This window comes from Orycteropus afer, unplaced genomic scaffold, assembly GCF_000298275.1.
Source record: "Orycteropus afer afer isolate SDZICR_OR568_19922 unplaced genomic scaffold, OryAfe1.0 scaffold00359, whole genome shotgun sequence".
In the NCBI taxonomy this organism is placed as follows: Eukaryota; Metazoa; Chordata; class Mammalia; order Tubulidentata; family Orycteropodidae; genus Orycteropus; species Orycteropus afer.
Window position 1 is genome coordinate 282,649 of NW_006921946.1, and position 25,185 is coordinate 307,833.

At 40.3% G+C, this 25,185-nt stretch overlaps 1 protein-coding gene across 1 annotated transcript in view; it reads left to right on the plus strand.

The window, feature by feature from the left end:
• CADPS2 (calcium dependent secretion activator 2) overlaps nt 1–25,185 on the plus strand; it is a 420,173-nt gene that overhangs the window by 230,093 nt on the left and 164,895 nt on the right. The window contains exons 11-12 of the mRNA XM_042782532.1: nt 4,723–4,859; nt 7,523–7,710. Coding sequence (XP_042638466.1) covers nt 4,723–4,859; nt 7,523–7,710 — 325 coding nt within the window. The remainder of the gene's footprint in view (nt 1–4,722; nt 4,860–7,522; nt 7,711–25,185) is intronic.

The following is a 25,185-nucleotide window of genomic DNA, read 5'->3' on the forward strand; positions in this document are numbered from 1 at the left end:
AAATTTTGGTCAATGACATGAGACAAAGTATATGTGAACTGCTGTATGAAAAGTGAATTTACTCTGTAAATCTTCACCCAAATCAAAATAAAATTTAAAAAAAAAACAAAAAAACTTGTAAGTTGATATATTCACTTAAATTTAATTTTGTGAATTTCTTTTCCTGATCAATAAATTACAAATTTCACATCTCATAGGGAAAGTATTTATCTTACTTTACATTGAAAATAATTTCAGATCAATGTTGAATATTGATTTGCTTTGGTTATCTGTTGGGAGGTCTGGTGGCATAGTGCCTAAGGCATCTGACTGCTGACCATTAAGCTGGCAGTTCAAACCTGCCAGCCACTCCTCACAAGGAAGATAGAACAATCTACATCTGTAGAGTTACCACCTCTGAAACCCAAGGAGGGGTCACTATGAGTCTAACCGACTCGACAACAGTGAATTTTGGGGTTTTTTTTGTTTGTTGTTTGTTGTTTGTTTTTGTTATCTGAGGATCTAGCTTTCTGTGTTGATTAAAATTAGTATCATGTGAAAATATTGCTTACATATGTTATTATTTGCTGCAAAAAAAAAAAAAAAAGGGTATTATTTGAGTCAGTAACAGAGGTGTGAAGAAACCCTTCATTAATGTATCTGTCAACCGTTACTCTTTCATCTTCCGCGTAAAACATTAACATGTCAACCAGACTGCTCTATGTCAAATTTTCAGACATTAAATCTTCCTGTTAAAGGTCACGTGTGTGATATAAAAAGGAAAGTGGTGTGTGCTTCTCTGTGCCACTTTTAACTTCATATAAATTTTCAAGTTTAATGAGACCCGAGCTAAAAGATAGGTGTGGGTAGCAATAAATGTAGCTACCAGCAAACTCTTAAACATAGGACTGTGAAAAACAAGGTATTGTGTTTCCAATTTGGTTCAAACCGAGCGTTTCAAAAGGGTCACTGGGTGGCACAAATGGTGGGTTAAGCACTTGATTGCTAACCTAAGGGTTGGAAGTTCAGACTCCCCCAGAGGGACTGAAAGGAGGTCCTGGTGATAGACTTCTGAAGATGAAAACCTTATGGAGCCCAGTTCTTCTCTGAACTGACTCAGTGGCAACTGTTCGGTCGTTATTTTTATTCACTGCTGCTGCAGCTGCTGCTGTTGTATTACTGTATTTCGAAAGGGTCATTTGTTGCTTAGGTCGGCTCAGTGCTTTTGAGAGGAGACGGGCTCTTAGCTGGCAGCACCCTCTTGTTAGTCCTTTTGATTCCAGGCCCTGGCATGGAGTGTTCTGTAAAAAGTAGGCTCCTCCTCCCATCTGCAGTCCCTCTTGCCCCTTCTTCCCACGCGTTTGTTCTCCCTTTTTCTAACGTGTCCTGAATCTGTCGTAGCAACAGCAAAAGAAAGCAAAATGATTAGAATCATGTGTAAAGAAAGAAGAAACATTTCACCTGTTTTTTCTCATCCCATATTCTGAGCTGGGACTTAGCCACCTTGCCTGGGACTTGGACTCTGAGAACATAGGGCTGGCTGTAGCCTGTGCCCACTAAGTAGCCCCCTCTACCATGGATCTTCCCAGCTTGCTAATCGTGCTCACATTGCTTTTTGTGTTAGCGATGTTCAGGTCGGTGTTAACTGTTTAAATTGATACTGCCAACCTACTTACTTCTCCCACTTGTCTTACAGTGTCCACCACCCTAACGAAAAATTTAAATTTTCAGGTTCCATTTGAATAAAGCCTTTATCACTCCTTAAATCTATAGGCAAACACCACTCTTTCTCAATTTGGGTTTTATTCCATCCACTGCTACCACACCTGGTGACAGTGCCACCTAAGATGCTGGAACATATAACCAACTGTTACCATAGAAACTCTACCAGTATGCTCAATTACCATGTCCCACATCTGTAGTTAGTCCATAGGTTAATCATCACAATTTATGACAGTTTTGCAGTGCATTGTTTAAGCACATGTCTTGTTGGTTTGTTTTGATAATTTCTTTATGTCATTTCAGAAGACAAGCTGAACTGAAATTTGTCATTATCACTGAGCGTTTGAATAGTGCTATGAATCATTTTTCGTTTAAAACTAGTTGACATAATTTTGTGTTACAATAAGTATTAATTGAATATAGCTCACTACAGCCTTATTTAAAAGCAATTCGGAAAGCCTTGGATTCAGTTATGTTATTGATGTAAGGCATGTTTTCCACTCAAGCCAGATAATGTCTCTGTGTCCCCTAAGAATTAAACTAGATACATAATGCCAAAAAGAAACTACATGAAAATATGCTTTTATGGAAATAAGAAGCTAGATAGTAACATATTAATGATAGCTGATTTCCTGTTTTATTTTTGTTCATGAGAGAACTTTTAAATCAATGATATTTCACACAGGGACATCAAAACACTTGCCTTTTTTTTTTGGCTTATTTTTATTTCTTCATAAATTCATAGAAACTAATGACATATTGGCACATGGTAAATTCTTTTTGAATAAAATTTTTACGTGCTTAATTACTCCTCGGAAGGAAGGTTGGGCATTCCTACTTCTGTAGTGATACTGCCTCGGAAACCCAAGGAGGGGTTGCTATGAGTCGGGGTCGACTCGATGGCAAACAACAACAACAACAAAATTATAAAAAATAAGATATAGACTCATGTATTTACTCTCTTATTTCATTTTAAAAACATACATATATTATTTTAAAAGAAAATTTTATTTCTACACACCTTTCCAGTGAAAGGAGAATCAGAGATTTTTTTTCCTTCTGAAATTTATTATATATCCTGTTCTCAACAGATAAGTGATTAACGGACGTTATTTTTAACTTCTTGTTATGACCTTTTCTGGTGAAAGAAATAATGAGTAAAATTCAGCAGATGTTTTAAAAAAAGTAACCATTTAATTCCATAGAGGTGATAGTTAAAGGATTTTTCTTTCTCAGAGCAATGGAGAAGTGAAGATTCTAAGACAAATTCTTTAAAATATAAGATAATATTCAGATTTTATACTGCACGTGCCTCATTTTCCACTACTCTTCCACCTACTTATTTGAAAGTATTTCACATCATCATATTTTACACTTTATATTAAAAGACTATTGGACAAAAGAATAAAATAAAAGATTGCTTAATTTCTCAATTCAAGATACCAGGTTAGTTTTGCGTTCATCCATTTATATTAATTTCACATGTAATGTATTTAATCATTCAAGTAAACCAAAGAAGTAATTATTAAATGCAAAGGAATACATATTTCCATGGATCATAATCTCACACATTATCTTATCCATGAACTGACATTTACTGCTTCCTTGCCACGTTCACCTTTTGATATCTGTCATTGATGTGATATAAATTAGTTTGCTTATCTTTTTTTAAAGAAATGTGATTCTGAGGACCCTTCAGCTTGAATTATATAGTTCTTCCATCTACAAATATGGCTGAAAGTTGAACTTGACGTGGATCAATATGATCTGGGGCTAAATACCTAAATGTGACTGATTATGTTAGCATCATGTCCACAGATCAATATTGAGTTTTATTATGAGCCTGATTCTATAATTGAGTTTAATCAATAAACTTGTCTCCTTTCCTTTGCAATTTTAGGATTGTACACTGTAGGTTTTAAAAACTACACTTAGCTCACATTTAGAACGTGGCTGTTGTTGTAATGTCTAGGGAGAGATCCATCTGAATTTTAAACAACAATGGAGATTGGACTCCATTGTGAGGGGCCCACTTTTATCTTGATAACTGATTGCTTCCTCCAATATACGCTACATTTCTGGCAGGGCTAATGTTATAACACCCCAGTACTCCTTTTGGGTAGTGTGTGGCTTTTTCTGTCTATGCTTAGAAATAACTCACATTGAAGACTTTGACAAAACATACCATTAATGAAAGAATCATAAAAGCTTGCCTTTTGATAAACCCGCAGGCTCTACAGGCGTTGAAAGATCCAATCTGTAAAGAACAATAAATTTGGGTCTTTGATTGAAGTGCCATTTGGGCTGTTATGCTTTGTCTGCATATTTGCACAAACATGATGCTTCCTGTTTCATGTCTCTTAAACTTGAGGCTTGAGAGCATTCGTTGCCGTTTCTGCATTAAGGTTGGTCCCATTAAAAGCTCCATACAAAAAGAAGACAGGAATGATCCAGCTGAAACTGTATGTTCATTTCTGCCCCAGTTTGCCATTTGGAAAGCAGGCTTCTGGTCACCATTGCTGTTTTGTTTTGTTTCTGAATAGGCTTCAGTCATTTTCCAGTCAGTCCTTTCAGTAAATATATGCTTTAAATACATCAACTTTCCCTAAGAGTTTAGGAAAATTAGAGTATTTCTGTGATGCACATTAGAAGTAGCTTTGAATGAAAAGAGAATTTCTTGATTCCAAATGATTTGTGGATTTTCCCTGTCATTTTAATCTAGGCTACAAACGTTTGCAGCTAATATTAATATGAGAGTATTTCTGTGATGCACATTATAAGTAGCTTTGAATGAAAGGAGAATTTCTTAATTCCAAATGATTTGTGGATTTTCCCTGTCATTTTCATCTAGGCTACAAACGTTTGCAGTTGATATTAATATGCTGAATTCTTGGCATCGTGTTATAGGTAAAACAAGGTTGTCTTCTGTTATCATGAGGTACAAATTTTGTGCTCACAAGCTGTATTTGTTCATGTCTGAGCCAGAAGAATAAATGCATACATGCTTCTCTGATTTTGCAGATGCAGCTCGTTTTCAGAAACATGGTATGGATGAGTTCATTTCCGCTAATCCTTGTAAACTGGACCACGCCTTCCTTTTTAGAATACTCCAGAGGCAGACTTTGGAGCACAGACTGAATGACTCCTATTCTTGTTTGGTGAGCACACGTCCACTATGTAGTCCCCTATAGATTAGAATAAAAGATTTTAAAAAGGGAGAAATACTTGTTACAAAGTGGCACTTTATTCCTGATTCACTTAATAACTGGTTGGAGGTAGAGATAAAGGATTCCAATCAGTGCCTTCCCAATTTGAAAATTATACACTTGAAGACCACTGCGGTGCTACTCAATGGACAGGAGAATAGATACAAAGAGACACTGAATTGTGGTTTATCCATCCCCCTAGAGAAGGCTGAATGAAAACAGAAGGTTTTAATGAAGATTGAAATAAAACCTCTGTGATAGGATTTACTAACACCTGGACAGACATTCTAAGGTTTAAATTTTGCTCACCAGATGTTGCTATCTTGCACTTCTCTCTTTTGTTCCTAAAAGGGCAACCTCAGTGATGTGGGAAAGGCACAGTGGGGTAGCCACTATGGCAGCAGCTGTAGTAAAAGACTCCCTGGGTGGTGCAAACGGTTAATGTGCTTGGCTGCTAACTGAAAGGTTGGCGGTTTGAGTCTACCCAGAGCTACCTTGGGACAAAAGCCTGGAGATCAACTTCCAAACAAAGCAGCTACTGAAAACACTGTGGATCACAGTTCTACTCTGACACACATGGGGTCACCATGGGTTGGAACTGAGCTTGCTGCATCCGTGCTTGGTAGCAACAGAGGCAAGCTTTAGATTCAGCTTGCCAGCTGTCCGAAGATAATTTGAATTTCTTTAAAAAAAAAAAAAATCAAGTAGTGTAGCTGAACTGCTACCTCTTATATATTAAAACTGTAGCCAAAACTTAGAATAAAAATATAATTGATATTTGGAAGGAACGCTTGCTACCTCACAATATGGGGATTAACTGTAGAGCCAATGAGTCATAGGTGTCTTTCCAAGGGCTTGTATTACCAGGCAATTCCTCTGAGATTGTTCTAGCCAGAATACTCCTGTCGTTTTAGTCTCTTGGTCACCAAACATGGTAGCACCAGACAATAAAGTTACATTTTCTTTAAAATAAGATTTTGGACAGGATGTACTCCCAGCTTATCAGAGATGTTTCAGTGGACAGAAAGAAATTAAACAACCTACACTGCCATGGTCCAGTCATTTGTAAGCTATGTACTGAGTACCTGTTATTCCACATGTAGTTGTATGTTTTGAATCTGATCCAGCTCAAACTGTACATCACTAAGCCCTAGGATGTCTTCCCATGGACTAGCACACCTACAGTGACTATCAATAAAGGACAATTTCCTCTTGGATTCCACTGTGTGGGGTTCCTTACTAAATTAGCCAAAGGAGGAGTTTTGACTTTGTGGCTATCGTACATGTAATATAGAGCCTGAAAAGAATACCACAGTGTGCCTTCACCCATGTATGTTGTTATTGTGAGGTGCTGTGGAGTCAGTTCCAACTCACAGCGACCCTGTGGACCACAGAATGAAACGCTCCTGGTCCTGCTCCATCTTTACAATCGTGGGGGGCAGTCATGGTGTGATTAGAGGCAGAAAGATCCTGGCTATCGTCTTACATGTTTGTCCTACCCTTTTTATAATCCTCCGTTCTCCCTTCTTTCTCTTTATTATCTTAAGTGAATCTGTGTAAATCCATGTGATGTATGGAAACATTTGCTAGCACAACTTTACCTAAGACTGCCCTCCAGTGCTCCAACCAGGCTGCTCCACTGATCCATGTATGCACCTGCACACACACCCGCACATCTCATTTCAGGAAGACCAGACATCTACTAAGTGTAAAATCTGAGCCCTGTGATACTGCTCACAGAGAGACAAACAGAATGAGAAAAACAGCCCAGATATTTAAGGACCCAAATCATGCATGTATACAACTGCTAGACTATGGACATTTTCTTTCTTTATTTTATAAAATGCTTTTGGTTACCAGACAATTTCAAGTACAGTGTCTGGTTTACCATTCTCTTTTTAATTGATTCATAATGAGATTGAAGTTTTTTGGAATGTCACTCTTTGCAATTGACAATTTAGATCCTGTGAATAAGTTTGACTAATTTTGAAGGAAAACAGAGAATAACAAGTTGCCATACCTTGCCATGGCAATATAACAAGACTGTTGTTGTTGTTGTTGTTTGCCATCGAGTCGGCCCCAACTCATAGCGACCCCTCCTTGGGTTTCCAAGGCAGTATCACTACGGAAGTAGGATTGCCCAACCTTCCTTCCGAGGAGTGGCTGTTGGGTTTGAACCGCCAGCCGTCTGGTTAGCAAGCACAAGACTAGTATTAGCTTAAAGAGTTTTGGTGGTGTAGTAGTTAAAGCGTTTGGCTGCTAACTGAAAGGTCAGTGGTGTGAACCCACCAGCCACTCTGGAGGAAAGATGAGGCAGTCTGCTTCTGTGAAGATTTACAGCCTTAGAAACCCAGTGGTGGTCGCTGTGAGTCAGAGTTAACTCAGTGGCAGTGAGTTTGAGAGTATTAACATGCCAGTGTCCCAAACAGTTCCAAAAGTGATAGCAATTCTGTAAATAAAATTATTACCACCAATAAATAAATGTCCAAAGGCAGTTTCATGCAGCTTCTGCTTATAATGCCTAAAAGTACCTACAAAAAATCAATCAGTTGTTGTTGTTGTTGTTGTTATGTGCTGTCACAGAAAGAAAAAAAAATTTTTTTTTTCTTTTGCAGGGTTGGTTTAGCCCCGGCCAAGTCTTTGTGTTAGATGAGTACTGTGCCCGTTATGGTGTGAGAGGCTGTCACAGACATCTCTGCTACCTTACAGAACTGATGGAACACTCAGAAAATGGCGCTGTCATTGACCCAACCCTGCTCCATTACAGCTTTGCATTCTGCGCCTCTCATGTGCATGGCAACAGGTATTTTCACTTGCAAACACACAGTGAAAGGGTCAACTCGGGAAGAGAGAGAAAATGTGCTTTGACATTATCACCTAGTAACCGATTTTAAATAGCAAACACTTCTCACAAAGAAAAAAAACAAAACTCACAAAGGAAAAATGTACATCAATATGGTGTTGATTTAGGCGGGCTGCACTAAACGTTTCTTTTTGCCATTAAAGCCACTTGAAATAGAGAAAGAGAATATCTATGAGATTAGAAACTGCCTTTTAGTTTTTATGTGACACCTAGTACTGGGGTCTGTACAGCGTAAGTGTCAGGATGCATTTGTATTGTGATGCATGCGGAGGCCTGGGTGGCGTTGTTGATAGGTGTGTGTATACCCAATCATCCTTGCTTTTCCACAGTGGAATAAATGCTCATTGACTTAAATTTTAAAATAAAATAAATAAAGACAAGTAATGGGTTTTATGTAGTATCTCGTTTGAGACCTCTCCCAAATCTACACTTTAGGAACAAGTGTCCCATTTTCTCAAGCCCTGCTTCTAGTGCTTTGTACCAGTGACCTCATCTCCTGCTTTACCAAGACAGCAAAAAAAATAGCCTGAGATAGATTCCCTCACAACTTTGTACTTCAGGGCTTAAAAATCTCTCCATGCCACTGACCCTCTTTTTAAGCCTGTCTCCAGAGAGGGAGGGCTCCCCCCAATAAAGGAAGGGAGCTCTGGCAGCATAGTAGGTAAGGCATTTGGCTGCTGACCAGAAGGTCAGTGGTTCAAACCCACCACCTGCTCCCTGGGAGGAAGACGAGCAGTCTACTTCTGTAAAGATTTCTCGCCTTGGCAACCCAATGGGGTCGCCATGAGTTGGAATCGAGTTGATGGCAGTGCATTGGGTTTGGCTTTTGTCCCATAAAAGAAGTGCCCCTGATTCCATCCCCCTTGACTTCCCTTCAGTCATTATTCCATCTCTCCCTCTTTGTACTTCCTTCCTTACTTCCCACAAACATTCCTAAGTTTCACCCAGCCTCAAAACACAGCATAGTGCCCAAGGGATTCTGAACTCAGATAACAGCAGAGTCAAAATAATACTTACTAACTGTGTGACATTTGACAAGTTTCTTAATCTGTTTGTGTCTCAGCTTCCCCATCTATAAGAAAGACATGATAATAGTGTCTCTGTGAATTGTGGTGGTGATTAAGTGAATCAGTATATGTCAAGCACTTAGAATAGTGAGTGTTCAAAACAATGTTAGCTATTTGCTCATACTGTCTTCAGTATTTTTACTTGGTCAAACTACTGTTTTATCATTCTCTTTATCTTCTGAACCAAACTTCTCTCACCATGCATTCCATCTGGCTTCCCAGTCCCCACTTCCTAACAGGACTTCTTGAAACAGCCTGCATAATACTTTAATCAGTTAGCCTGTTCTTAGGTCACATCCTCTTCATCTCTTTGAAAAGTGCTTGAACAATGTCTTTTAGAAAGATCAGCACAAGGCCAATCCACATGAAGCGGAGGTTAAAGATATCACAAATGTGCAAACTACCGTACCACTCCATCATTTCAGACATTAACTCCTCCTCTTCCTCTTCCTCATCTCCCTCATGTCTTAGGGTTCTGTGTTTCACCGTAATGCCTCACAGAACTCACAGACACTCCAAGGATCGTCTCATGTAGTAGTGGTGGAGGCTGGCAGGCTGGCGAGTCCCAGGTCCGTGAGTGGCTCCGGAGGATCCTCCCAATTCTCAGGGTCTGGTAAACTGCAATCAGCAGATCAGATGAGAACTGCTGTCCCAAATGCAGGGCTGAGATGAGGATGGCCACCTTTTGCCAGTAGTTCCTGTTCCACCTGACACCTAAATACAGTATAGTGGTTTCCCCACCTCTGTCTATGAAATCGATCTCTTCCTCCTGAGAATTTTTCTACTTCACTGATCTTGTCCCCTTCTACAGCTTCAACCATGACCTCTCTAGATACAGTAAATTCCACTCACTTCCTCTTGAACAGATTTCTACTTACATTTGGTACCTTGATTGTTCCTGCTGGCACTTTAAACTTGACCTGTATAAAATCACCTTCGGTATCTCACTAAACCAGCTCCTGTACCTCTTTCAGTCCTATCAAAGTGTCTGGTACAAAGTAAGTATACAATAAATATGTGATGAATGAAATGGTTTCATTCTTTGGGTTAACACCACTTCCATGAATGGCCTGTTTGTTATTGACTTGCCCTTTTCCTCTACCTCGTAGATCCAACTTGTAGCCATGTTAAGTTTTCTCTCTTCATAGTTCCTCTCAAATTTTTCTTTTCCTACTTCCATTGCTTTTATAATGTGGGCCTCCATTATTTTTCTCTTGCCTAGACATCTTCATTCATCTCTCCACTGCTGCTCTGTCCCTATTGTAGTCTATCGATCAGTTTCAGAATTACAGACTAACTCCGTAATTTGAAAGATACCTCTTTTCAGAAACATCCAGTGATTTCCCTTTGTTTATTAAATTATAAATAGATTATGAACTATAGTATCACAATTTCTGCAGTATGATCCCAGTCTACCTGCCTAGTGTTATTTCCAAGATAGTCTCTTCAACATAGTTTACTCTAGCTAAGCTATATATTCTCTACGGAATATATCTTTTTAAAAATTAAATATCACAGAACTCCCTTATGAAGACTTTTGAACTCATTCAAATACTAAAACCTTTTTTTTCCATAGTTGTCGCATCACCTTTACCATGTATGTATGGCAAACATACACACACATACACGCATGTGCTTGTATTCTACAGGATTTTGTTTTGAAGGCAAAAACTAGTTCTCATTCACCTGTTATCCTCTGTAGACCTTTACGCAAAGCTTTGCATATTGTGGGTTCACAATAAATGTTTGTTGAAATCCCTACTGCTTCACTCAGAAGGAAGGTGGAGCAATCTGCTTCCGTAGTGATGCTGCCTCAGAAACCCAAGGAGGGGTTGCTATGAGTCAGGTTTGACTCGATGGCACATAACAACAGCAACAACTGCTGCCATTTTTCCAGGCCATAATAAACAGGACTGAGTCTGTCTTAGAATCCATTCAAACTTTCATCTCTTCAGGCAACTCACCCTTGTTTGGAAATCAGAAGGATGTTACAGATTATAGCAGCTTTCTGATTATCCCAAACTAAACCCTCTGCACTGAGCAAGCTGAGGGTGAGTAGGTAATTCCAGGAATGGTTTATCTTTGATAAGCAGTGTCAGGGCTGTTCTCCATGACTCCTGGCTCTGCCTTAATTCATCACACCTACATTGGTCATGTTGTCAGAAGGGACATTGCTGAAGAAGGATATGCTGATTGGATTGACACAGAGGCTACAATGATGGGCTCAAGCATAGCAAGAATTGCGAGGATGGTGCAGGACCGGGCCGTGTCTCGTGTCATACACGGGGTGGCTGTGAGTCAGAGCTGACTCAATGGCACCTAACAACAACAGTAACCCCCAAAATATGTGTGTTGAAGACATATTTTAATGGAAAGTTATTCAGGCAACTGGAAGCCGCTGCCCCCACTTGTTAAATTATTAACCCCACCTGTTAAATTATTTTTTCAGAAAGTTAAAGTAGATACATATCGGCATGTCTCTGAGTGATGTTTAGAGGAGAAATTTAACCCAGTCTTGGTTTCAGCATTTAGGTCATATGGACCTTAAGAAAGAGAAAGAAAATAGTGTAGGTTTTAGGGGAATTTGAACCTAGGTGTAGAGCAGAAATTATCCAAGATAAGCTGAAAGTTATGTTTCATGTAATATTTAGAGTCTCACAGATGTCATTCAGAATTGTCATGCTTCCATAAAGAGAGAATAAAAAGCCCTCTAATAGAATCCCAAGAGGCAGTTGTTGAAACAGAACAAGGGGAAACTACATGGTTTAAACCCTAGAAAGGTGTTTGTCAGGGTTGTATTCTTTCACCATACTTACTAAGTCTGTATACTGAGAAAATAATGTGGGAAGCTGAAATATATGCAGACTACAGCCTCAGGATTGGAGGAAGACTCATTAACAATCTGAGATATGCAGATGACACATCCTTGTTTGCTGAAAGTGAAGAGGACTTCAAGCACTTACTAATGAAGGTCAAAGACTATAGCCTTCAGTATAGATTACACTTCAACATAAGAGATCCTCACAACTGGACCAATAAGTAACATCATGATAAATGGAGAGAAGATTGAAGTTAGCAAGGATTTCATTTTACATGGATCCGCAATCAATGCCCATGGAAGCAGCAGTCAAGAAATCAAACAATGTATGGCATTGTCGAGATCTACTGTAAAAGACCTCTCTATCTTTTCTGGTTACTTAGTGCCACTCTGACAAGAATATACCACAAATGGGATGGCTTGAACAAACAGGAGTTTATACTCTTACAGTTTGTAGGCTTTAAGTCCAAGTTCAAAGTGCCAGGCTCTAGGGACTGGGTGAAAACCCCTCAGCTCTGCCTCCTGCTTCCGGCCCACTGGAGCTAGAGGCATTTCTTCACTCAGACAGCGGCTGGCTGCTGAGGCTGACAGACCCAAGGTTGACAAGTTAAAAGGCACAGTCCCGATGTTACCAAACCACACGGCAGGCCATTAACTCAAGTCCATTGTAAGTCTTAAGGTCGGCAGAGCATGGCAGGTTGCTGAGCAATGACACAGCTATATGCAGGGTCCAAGTGTGCCATAAACTAGAGACCATTTCCAAAGCTGCTTCTTATATACGGGAAGCAGACCACATACCCAAAGCAGCTACTCAGCTGCTTGTGGTAGATCCCACCATGGAGTTGATTTCCAGTCTCATCATGGGAAGTAACTACCACCAGCTGCCCAGTCACTCAACCAGGCCCAGCCAAGCTGACACACAAACATAACCACCACAAAAGTGTTAAAAAGAAAAAATGTCATTTTGAAAACGAAAGTGTTCTTTACCCAAGCCGTGATAATAATATAAGACCTCTTGTTGTTGTTGTTATTTGCCGTCGAGTCGGCCCCAACTCTAGCGACTCCTCCTTGGGTTTCTGAGGCAGTATCACTACGGAAGTAGGGTTGCCCAGCCTTCCTTCCGAAGAGTGGCTGGTGGGTTTGAACCGCCAATCTTCTGGTTAGCAGTCAAGTGCCTTAGGCACTATGCTACCAGAGCTCCTATAATATAAGACCTAGAGAAATTAAGGGAGCTCTGGTAGCATAGTGGCTAAGGCACTTGACTGCTAACCAGAATGCTGGTGGTTCAAACCCACTAGCCACTCCTCGGAAGGAAGATGGGGCAATCTACTTCCGTAGTGATACTGCCTCGGAAACCCAAGGAGGGGTCGCTATGAGTCAGGTCTGACTCGACAGCACATAACAACAACAAAAACAACAGAGAAATTAAATATATAAATGCTATACAAATTATAAGGAGCTCTGGTAGCATAGCGCCTAAGGCATTTGACTGATAACCAGAAGGCTGGTGGTTCAAACCCATCAGACACTCCTCAGAAGGAAGGTTGGGCAATCTACTTCCATAGTGATTCTGCCTCTGAAACCCAAGGAGGAGTTACTATTAGTCATATCTGACTTCACAGCAGTGAGTTTGGTTTTATACTAATTAAAAGCCATGGTATTTTCAGTCACCTCATACATATGAAGAAGAATTGATGCATTTGAACTTTGGTGTTGGCAAAGGATATTGGATGTTCCATGGATGGCCAGACATCTGTCTTGGAAGAAATGTAGCCAGAATGTTCCTATGAAGCGAGGATGCCAAGACTTTGTCTCACATGCTTTGGACGTGCTGTCGGGAGGAACCAGTTCCTAGAGAATCGGCAAGGATTCACGAAAACGATGAAGACTTCCAATGAGGGAGACTGACACAATGGCTGCAACACTGGGCTCAAGCAAACAGTGATTGTCAGGATGGCACCGCACTAGGCAGTGCTCCGTTCTGTCATACGTAGTGTCAGAATGAGTCAGAAACAACTCCGGGCATCTAACAAGTGGACTCTCGACTCTGAAATTTGCTAACTGAACCATGTTGGGCAAGCCACTTAAGCTGTTTGAAATTCAAAGTTCTCATCTATAGAAGGTGGGGAAATAGTAATGTGAAGTTCCTGGATCCTGATCAAATACTCAATCGGTATTGATTATTGTTATTATTCTAAAATGCTTCCCTTTGTCATCCAACATGAGGATGTAAATTGTGAGAGAAGGAAAGTAGATCGCTAGGGCTATGATGTTGTTGTGGGCCAACAAGTGGGCTTCTGACTCAGGGCAACCCATGTGACCATAGAATTGGCCGTAGGGTTTTCCAGGCTGTGACCTTTACATAAGCAGATCCGCAGGTCTTCTTCCCACAGAGAACCAGGTGGATTCAAACTTCCTACCTTTTATTTAGCAGGCAAGCATTTAACCATTGTGCCACCAGGGCTCCGATACATTATAATAAGTAGAAATATTTCAGTGTGTACATAATTATACTCTTAGTTTCTTTGCTAATGACTATTCAAGTTGTCGTAATTTCTGCTTGTGAACATGTGCTTCTCTTCTCAATTTCTGTGGCATCTGATATTTTACAGACTCTTGTTAAAAACACTGTCAATGTCAAGTCTGACTTTTCTTCCACTGTTTGCCCTGGTCTTTTTTTATGGTCATTTTTATTTTTTTTTAATGATATTTTTATAAGATGTACGTTCAGAAAGTCATTTCATTCATTATCTGAACTATCTCTGCCACAAACTCAAAAAGGAAAAAAAAAAGAAAAAAAGATTGCCATTTGTCATTGCCTTAAGTGAAGGACAGCAGTGCTGCATGGGTTTTAAAGTTTTCCAGGAGCACATCCTGTTACAGTGTTGAGCTCTCTAGGCGTGTTCCTTCTGTAGAGACACATCTTCTCTGAAAAGCACTCCAAGTGTTTCAGGAATAAAAGAATAGAGAAAGGTCTGGCTGGACTAAGACGGAAGAAGAGAGAAAAGGAAAGGAAGAAAGAAAAAAGCGAGTCAAGGACAGACACAGGCACACTTAATGCAGAATGATAGCCACACACATCCATGAAAAACACAGCCACTCACTTGGCAACAATACCCTGAGGACGGACAGGAAGGAGAAAAGAGGCTTTCACAGACAATGCCCTGTGAGGCAAAGTTCTTTGTTGCTAATGTTGATACACCTTGGTTTTGTAAGTCAGGCTGAGGTTGGAGAAGCTTAAGCAGCATCACACAATGGCTTTTAGGTCCCATTTTAAGGTGAGATACACAGTGTATGCACTGACCTTCTCCGATTTAGGAGGGCCATCTTCGAGCTGCTGCACACCTGCTGAGGTCAGGTCAGATGTACTCGCTTTCAGGTGCAGAATAACAGGTGTACAGATAAGACTGTGGTTCACAGCTAAAGGAATCCTCCTTCCCTTTGCATTCTAGGTCATATAACAGAGTGCGAGGCAGCCTCGATGAGTCCCAGTCAGACCATCTCATGATAGCTCTGTCTTCACAGATGCTGACATTTTCCCTTGCCTGCCACTTCAGAAATTATGCTTCAACTCCTTGCCTCAGATTTTAGAGACAATAACGTATCCTTTTGTAAAATCACTGATAATTGCCTCAAAAAATCATCAAACAATTTTATTACCACTTCTTAATTCTAGTATTGGAGATAAGACCTAGAGAAATTAAGTATATAAATGCCACACAAATTATAAATCTAGAGACAACTTACTTGGCAGCCAAATCAAATGTTATAAGCAGTCTGGCCAACAGATTTCATCCTACATCCTTGGCTGTTATTAGTTGCCCTCGAGTTGATTCCAGCTCATAGTGACTCCCTGAGTGCAGAGTGGAACTGCTCCATAGGAATTTCAGAGCCATGACCTTTCAGAAGTAGAACGCCAGGCCTGTCTCCTAAGTCTACTGGGTGGGTTCCAAACACCAACCTTTCGGCTGTTAGTCGAGCACTCACCCACTTGCACCACCCAGGGACTCTACCTACACGCTGTGTGTGTTCAAAGGCAGAAGAGACAGATGTCCTTTAGATATGCACTGAGGGTCCTTTTCATTCTGTCAAAAACTACAGAAGCACCCCAAATGTGCCTTCATCAGCCTCTCTGCACACTTGCCAGTCACAGCCTAGCAAACCCAATCTCTAGTTCAATCCTGAAGCAAGATAACTATGTCTTTCAAAACAAAACAAAAAAGAGGGGGATAGGGTAGATGGAGAGAAAGAGTGGTGTGTTAGAAAAAGCTCTGAATTCTGAGTCAGAACATTGGTGCTCCTGTCCCGGATCTGCCACTCGTGAGCCGTCTGACTTAGAGCCCTTGGCTCTAATCTCTCTGAGCCTCAATTTCCCATCTATTCATTATGAGTAATACCAGTAGTGCTATCTACCTGCCATGAATCAAATGCAATGATGTAGACACTTTGTAAATGATGAAATATTCCCTACAAATCAAGTGGTAATATTTAATATAGAGTGGATTAGTTAAATAGGCTTTGGGGGTTGTTCTGTGAAAGACTGAGAATGAGCAGGTAATTTTGAGAATGTCAGTGTCAGACCAGCGCATTACAGACAGGTTGCAAGAAGAGAGCTAGGACTGGAAAAGCCTCACTTCATCTCCTGTCCATGATCATGGGCAGGAGCCATGGTAACGTTCCAAAGACACCCCTCCCTCACTCAGGGTGGCTGGAAAACACTGAGCTTACTGGGGTAGGAGGTGGGAGGGCAAAGACAGCCCAGAGCAGGAGCCAAAGACCTCATCATCCAGGGAAAGTAAGTAGATAGACAGTGAAACTTAAGACATTAATCACTAGGGTGATCCCGTCTTCCCTTGACACCTCTTCTTTCTAGTGCTAGTGTAACAGAAATACCATAAGTGGATAGCTTTAATAAATATAAAAACTTATTCTCTCACAGTTTAGGAGGCTAGAAGTCCAAGTTCAGAGCACCAGCTCTGGGGGAAGGTTTCTTTCTCTCTGTTGGCTCTAGGGAAGGTCCTTGTCTCCTTCCAACCTCTGTGGTTTGGTGCCACTTGAAGAGCTCCATTTGTCTTGGCTTCAGTCTTCCATTAGGTCTATGTGATTGTCAGCACAGGGATCCCAAAGGGTATACTCTGCTTCTGGCTCTTCTTTCTTGATAGCACTGAGGTCCCTATCCTCTGTTCTTTCTCTTTTCATCTCTTGCAAAACAAAAGGTGATGCAGGCCACACCCTAGGAAAATTCCCCTTACATTGGATCAGGGCAGTGACCTGAGTAAGGTCACATCCTAATCCTGCCTATTAACATGACAAACATAACCTAATTCTCACTAACATAACCTAATCCTGCCTCATTAACATATAGAAGTCAAGATTCATAATACATCACAAATGGAAGAAAATGACTTCAGATCACATCGTGGGAATGATAACATTTTTTCATAGCTGCCAGACTATATTGTTACATAAGTACCAAACCACTGAGAATCATTGCCTAGCCAAGTTCACACATAGTTTGGGGTGACACAATTCAATCCATGACAGTACCATTCATTCACCCAAACAAAGCTCATATCTTTTTCTGATCCATTGAATAAAAAGGCCTGATGTTGCTGCTTTGTGCCCTCGAGTCGTCTCCGACTCACAGCGACCTTATGTACAACAGAACGAAACGCTGCCCGCTCCGGTGCCAGCCTCACTATCCCTACTATATCTGAGCCCATCGCTGCAGCCACCGTGGCTATCCATCTCATTGAGGGCCTTCCCTCTTTCATTGACCACTTTACCAAGCATGACATCCTTCTCCAGAGAATGGTCCCTTCTGACAACACGACCAAAGTAGGTCAGACAAAGCTTGGCCATTCTTGCTTCCAAGGAGCATTCTGGCTGCACTTCCTCCAGGACAGATCTGTTAGTCCACGGTCCTTTCAGCACTCTTCTCCAACACCACAAATGAAAAGCATCAACTCTTCTTCAATCTTCCTTACTCATTGTCCAGTTCTCACATGTGTAAGAGGTGCTTAAAAATACCATGGCTTGGGTTAGGCATGTCTTAGTCTTCAAGGAGATATCTTTCCTCTTCAGAACTTGAAAGAGGTCTTTTGCAGCATATTTGCCCAATGCAATACGTCTTTTGATGTCTTGACTGCTGCTCCCATTGGTGTTGATTATAGAACCAAGTAATATGAAGTCTTTGACAACTTCAATCTTTTCTCCATCTATCAAGATGCCACTTATTGGTCCAGTTGTGAAGATTTTTGTTTTCTCTATGTTGAGGTGTAATCTACATTGCAGCCTGTAGTCTGTAATTTTCATCAGTAAATGCTCTAAGTCATCCTCACTTTCAGCAAGCAACGTTATGTCATCGGCATATCACAGGTTGTTAATAAGCATTCCTCCAATCCTGATGCCACGTTCTTCTTCATATAGTCCAGCTTGTTGGATTATTTGCTCAGCATACAAGTTGAATAAATACGGTGAAAGGATACAACCCTGACGCACTTCCTTTCTGATTTTAAACCTTGCAGTGTCCCCTTGTTCTGTTCAAATGACAGTGTGCAGATTCCTCATGAGTACAATTAAGTGTTCTGGAATTTCCATTCTTCTCAAAGTTATCCACAATTTGTTATGATCCACACAATCGAACGCCTTTGCATAGTCAATAAAATGCAAGTAAACACCTTTCTGATATTCTTTACTTTGTGCCAAGATCCATCTGACAACAGTTATGGTATCCCTCACTCCATGTCCCCTTCTGAATCCAGCTTGCATTTCTGGAAGTTCTTTGTCAATATACTGCTGCAACCGTTTTTGAGTTACCCTCAGTAAGATTTTACTTGTGTGGGATATCAGTGATATTGTTCAATAATATCCACACTCTGTGGGATCACCTTTCTTTGGAATGGGTACAAATATGGATCTCTTGCAGTCACTTGCCCAGATAGTTAGTTGTCTTCCAAATATATTGGCATAGCCGAGTGAGTGCCTCCAGCGAGGCATCCATTTGTTGAAACATCTCAATAGGTATTCTGTCAGTTCCCGGAGCCTTGTTTTTCGCCAGTTCCTTCAGTGCAGCTTTGACTTCTTCCTTCAATACCATTGGTTCTTGATCATATGCCACCTCCTGAAATGAATGATCATCTACCAATACTTTTTAGAACAGTGACTCTGTGTATTCCATCCATCTTCTTTTGATGTCTCCTGCATAATCAACATATTGCCCATGGAATCTTTCATTATTGCAATTTGAGGCTTAAATTTTTTCCTCATTCTTTCAGCTTGAGAAATGCTGAATGTGTTCTTCCCTTTTGTTTTTCTAACTCCAACTCTGGGCACATTTCATTATGATAATTGACTTTGTCTTCTTGAGCTGCTCTTTGAAATCTTCTCTTCAGCTCTTTTATCCTATTGGTTCTCTATTTGCTTTAGCTACTCTCCATTCTTTGGAAAGTTTCAGAGTCTCCTCTAACATCTTCATTGGTATTTTCTTCCTTTCCTGTCTTTTTAATGACCTTTTGCTTTCTTCATAGATGATGTTCTTGCTGTCATCCCACAGTTCTGGTTTTTGGTCATTGGTGTTCAGTGTATCAAATCTATTCTTTAGATGGTCTCTAAATTCAGGAGGGATGGAATCAAGGTCATATTTTGGCTCTCAGGGAGTTGTTTAAATTGTCTTCAGTTTCAGTTTTAACTTGCATATGAGCAGATGATGATCTGTTCCACAATCAGCTCCTGGCCTTGTTTTGGCTGAAGATACTGAGCTTCTCCATCACCTCTTGCCACAGATGTAGTTAGTCTGATTCCTGTGTACTCCATCTGGTGAAGTCCACATGTGTAACTGCCGTTTGTGTTGTTGAAAAAAGGTATTTGCAATTAATAAGTCCTTGGTCTTGCAAAATTCTATCATGCGATCTCCAGTGTCATTTCTGTCACCAAGACCATATTTTCCAACTGCCCGTGATTCTTCTTCGTTTCCAACTTTTGCATTCCAATCAACAGTGATAATTGACACACCTTGATTGCATGTTCAGTCAGTTTCAGACAGCAGAAGTTGGTAAAAATCTTCAATTTCTTTATCTTTGGCTTTGGTGGTTGGTGCATAAATTTTAATAATAGTTGTATTAATTGATCTTCCTTGTAGGTGTCTGGATATTATCCTGTCACTGACAGCATTGTACTTCAGGATAGATCTTGAAACATTCTTTGTGATGATGAATGCCACACCATTCCTTTTCAATTTGTCATATGGTTGTCTGATTCAAAATGACCAAAACCAGTCCATTTCAGCTCACTAATGCCTAGGATATCGACATTTATGTGTTCCATTTCATTTTTGACACCTTCCAATTTTCCTGGGTTCCAACCTCGTACATTCCATATTCCAATTATTAATGGATATTTGCATTTGTTTCTTCTTTTCTTGAGTTGTGCCACATCAGCAGAAGGAGATTCTGAAAGCTTCACACCATCCACATTGAGGTTGGCTCTGTTCTGAGAAGGCAGCTCTTTCCTACACATATTTTGAGTGCCTTCTGACCTGAGGGGCTCAGCCTCTGGCACGATATCAGACAATGTTTCAGGGCTATTTTTCAGTAATATATCAGACAGTGTTTCACCACTATTCGTAAGGTTTTCACTGGCCAATTGTTTGAGAAGTAGATGGCCTCTTCCTTCTTCCGCGTCTGTCTGAGGCTGGAAGCTCCACTGAAACCCGTCCCCCGTGGCTAATCCTGTTGGCACAGTTTCCAGCCTCACAGCAACACACAAGCCACACAGGATGACAAACTGACAGATGCGTTTGTCTCCCTTAGCTGTTCCAGACTGCTCCCCTCCCACCTCCCAGCTGTCATTAACAATTCTGGCCCTCCAAAAAGCCATCTGCCATCACCTCCCAGCCGTCCCTACCAGTTGTGGCCCTCCAAAAAGCCCAGAAAGGCCTATAGAAGGTCAGTCACTGAGGACGAAACAAGGGAAAGGCAGTGTTTCAGTATGTGCTAAGTCTATCACTTTAACAATGAGTAGAATAAAGAGCTACACCGCTTTCATTGCTGTTTTCCTAAACATGGTTCCGTGTACAACCTTCTCAGCATCGAGAGTTAGGTGTGGATTTTTGGTCTTGAGTTGGATCTCCATGTTGTTCTAACCTACTAGAGTTTTTGAAAAGCATACTGAGTAATGTCATTTTGCCGTGATAGCTTCTTGTAGGTGCCTTTAATTTGGTTCTGACTCACAGCAATCCTGGATACAATAGGATGGAACACTGTGCAGTCCTGCACCATCCTCACAATCATCTATATTTGAGCCCATTGTTGCAGCCACTGTGTCAGTCCATCCCATTGAGGGTCTTCCTCTTTATCGTTGACCCTCGACTTTATTAAGCATGATGTTCTTCTCCAGAACTGATTCCTCTGATAACATGTACAAAATATGTAAGACAAAGTCTTACTGTCCTCACTTCTAAGGAGTATTCTGACTATATTTCTTCCAAGACAAATTTGTTCAGTTTTCTGGCAATCCATTTCATATTGCATATTCTTCACCAACTCCTTAAGTCAAAGGCATCGACTCTTCCTCAGTCTTCCTTATGAATGAAGGAAGCTTCTAAATGCATATTGGTGATTGAAAATGCCATGGCTTGAGTCAGGCCCATTTTAGTCCTCAAAGTGTCTATCATTGCTTACTATGGTACTATTTTCAATGCTAAGAAACTGATACTAGTACATTACTGTTAACTACCACCATTTGTCTGTCAGTTTGTCATCCTGTGGTGGCTTGTGTGTTGCTGTGAGGCTGGAAGTTATGCCACTGATACTTTAAATACCACCAGGGTCACCCATAGTGGACTAGTTTCAGCTGAGCTTCCAGACTAAGGCAGACTAGAAAGAAGGATTTGGTCATCTACTTTTTAAAAAATTGGCAAGTGAAACCTTACAAATAGCATGGCAATGATTGTGAGGATGACTGCAGGACTGGGCAGTGTTTGATTTTGTTCAATGTAGGGTCACTATGAGTTGAACCAACTCACTGGCACCTAACAACTAACTCACTGCCAGTCATTATTTAGGTTTCACTAATTTTTCTACTAATGGCTTTTTTTTCTGTTCCAAAATACAAAGCAGGACTTCACACTGTTTAATTTTCAATTAAATTAGTAGATTTAATTGACGGTTTTAAGGAATACTGGTCAGGTTTATTGTCACATGTCCCTGAATTTGTATTTGTCTGACATTTTCAGCATTAAACTAGTTGTCTTAATCTCCTAGGGTTGCCAAAACAAAATACAACATGAGTGGTTTTAAAGAACAGAAATTTATTGTCTCTTGGTTTTGGAGACTAAAAGTCCAAATCAGGTATATCCAAAAACCAAAACCAAACTCACTGCCGTTGAATCAGATCCAACACATGGTGACCCCTTCTTGGGTTTCTGAGGCAGTATCACTATGGAAGTAGATTGCCCAACCTTCCTTCCGAGTTGTGGCTGGTGGGTTTGAACTGCCAGCCTTCTGGTTACCAGTCAAATGCCTTAGGCATTATGCCATCAGAGCTCCTAAATCAGGTATAAGCCTTGTTTGTTCCTTGTAAGGGATCTTAAAGAGGAACTGCGTGTCTTTCTCTTAGCTTTGGGTGGCTCCCGGCAATCCTTGCATTCCTTGGTTTCTGTATGTACCTGCACGTGACATATGCATCCCCTGAGTGACTCCTTATGTCTGTTGTCCTCTTTTGTAAAACAGGAGTCATAGGATTAAGACTCACCCTTAAAAACCTTACCTTCAATACCCTGTTTCCAACCAGGGTCCCATTCACAGATACAGGAGTTCTCTTCAACATATCTTTTTTGGGGGTAAACACAGTTCCATCCATAATACTGGGACTGTGGGTTTTTGAAAAGGGCTGAAGTGTCCTTCTCATCACATCATATTGTGCACGTGACGTTACTAGTTATGTTAACCTTGATCTCTTGGTTAAGGTAAGAATTGCCAGGTTTCTACACATTTCTCCACAGTGAAGGTTTTTGGGTTTTTTGTTTTGTTTTGTTTTGTTCTTTCCCCTCCCCTAAACTCTGTTTTTGGAAGTAAATCACAAAATCCAGGTAACATTCAAGGGAGACGGGAGATCAAGTTCTACCTTTTGGAGGGGGGACTATCTACATATGTTATGTGAAATTTCATAAGTCAGACTCATCTTTTCTTTCCCATTTATTTATTCAACCATGTATCTATGTCAGTATGAGTCTCATATAGTTATTTTACACTTTGTTTACATCCCAGTACTACCTTATACACTATCAACAGATCATATCATCAAGTTTGTGGTTTGGAAAAGCTATTTGGACAGCCGTATGGATAATGAATTGGTGTCTATTTAAAAGTCCGAGTAATAAGTCAGTGCTCTAGACTAAGGCCTCGGAGATGGAGAAGGGAGAAACTGTCCACTGGCTTTAGCACGTTAGAGGTGAGGGGAGTGGGTTAGAGGAATCAGGAGGTTCTTATAGCTCTTATATATTCTTAGAATCACCTGGGGATCTTGTGAAAATGTAGGTGCTGATTCACAGCCTGTCTCAGCAGGGGTCAAACCAGCACAGCCAGCTGGAAGCCCTGGTGCTTCGGAACCCACTGGCTGCCTTACACAAATTAGAGGGTGTCCATAAGAATTGTTTCTTCTACAAACAGTTTAAGAATCCATGTGAATCATTGATCTCAGCAACTTGCTCCTCCCTCATAAGCCCAGGACATGAAAAAATTATTGAAATTGGTGATTTCACTGGCAGTTAGTACTTAGAATTTTAATTTCACAAAATGAATTTGTGGTCCTGTAGAAAAAGCTGTTATGAAAGCAGATTATAAGAGTCCAGTGAAAAAAATTCAGCAAAGGCTCTGATCAAAGTTATATGAAAGTGTAGCGCCAGAGGGGGAAATTAACTGTTATTACCATTAGTTAATATGGGTATTTCTGAAATATGTCTTGTCACCCAAAGGGGTCGCTATGAGTCGGATCTGACTCCATGGCAGTGAGTTTGGTTTTTTTTGGTTTTCTAAGATTATAGCCTAGGAAAGTCTATGAGATAGTTCTACTCTGTCATACCAGTTGGCTACAAGCCAGAATCAACTCAATGCCACACAATTATAACAAGATTGTAGTGAATTTCATCTGATTTTGTTGGAAGCACCCCATCATCTGCCTACTTCTACAGCCTGGCTTGTACCACTCTCTTTGTGGAAACCACTGTTCTAACCAAACTGGCCTCCTACTTTCAGTTCCTTCTGTCTTTCTTAGGCTTTTCTCTGCTTCAGGGCCTTTGTACGTTGGATTTTTTCCTCCAAGAACGCTCTCTCTACCCTCCTGTACTAAAGTTTCACCTCATTACCTCCTACTCATCCATTACACCTCAGCCTAGATATCATTCCCAAACCGAATCCTTCTCTGATGTGCCAAGCGAGGTCACATTCTTATTCTTTTGCCCTTCTTAGAAGTCATCACTGTCATTGTACCTTTATTGTCTGATTTTTCTTTAAATGTCTTTCCCTTCTGTAAGCTCTGCTCAGGCAGGGGTACACTGTCTTGCTTACGGTGTACACCAGGACCTGACCAGGTTCTCAGTAAATATTTGTTGAATAACTAAATGGGTGACATTAGATCAACTGTTTATAAATTTGTAAGTGATACATTATGGTACTTCTTAGAGTTCATAATTTAAATATTCTTAATGAATCAAATGTAGTAATTTTAATGGCCCACGGAAAGACCACCCTAACCTGTAAGACTGTATAATTATACACCATACAAATTAACATACTAAAACTATGAGATAACATTTTTATGTATAAAACTGAAAATAATTGCAACAAATGATGAAGACCACAGCTGATGAGGTTGCAGGAAATTTAATAATTTCTTGCACTACAGATTGGAGTGTGAGCTGGTAAGTTCTTCCTGAAAAAAGCAATTTTGCAATATGTGCCAGATACCTGAAACTTTCATACTGCTTATCTTAACAATTCCACTTTCAGGAATTTATCCTGAAGAGACAATCAGAAATTGCTTAAAAATACAAAGTGCAAAATTAGTTATTGCAACACTGCCTGTGGCAGGAAAGAAATAGAGGGATAATATCTATGTTTCTATGGAGAATTATATAAATAAATTACAGTACATCTCTATGACATCCTGTCACTTAAAAAGCATATATAGGAATATCTAAATGATCTGAGATAATGTTTACAGTCTACTAAGTGTTGTTGTTGTTATGTGCTGTCGAGTCGGCCCCGACTCATGGTGACCCCTCCTCGGGTTTCCAAGGCAATATCACTACTGAAGTAGATTGCCCAACCTTCCTTCCAAGGAGTGGCTGATGGGTTTGAACCACCAGCCTTCTAGTAATGAAGCTGAAAGTACAGCATGTCTATAAATGTATAGAAAGAAGCCTGGAATTATATTTACAAAATTAGTATAATGGTATTTCTGGAAAGGACATTTATAGGAAATTTTTGTCTTGATGTTATTCTGAATTCTCCATCCCAAATTTTGATTTGT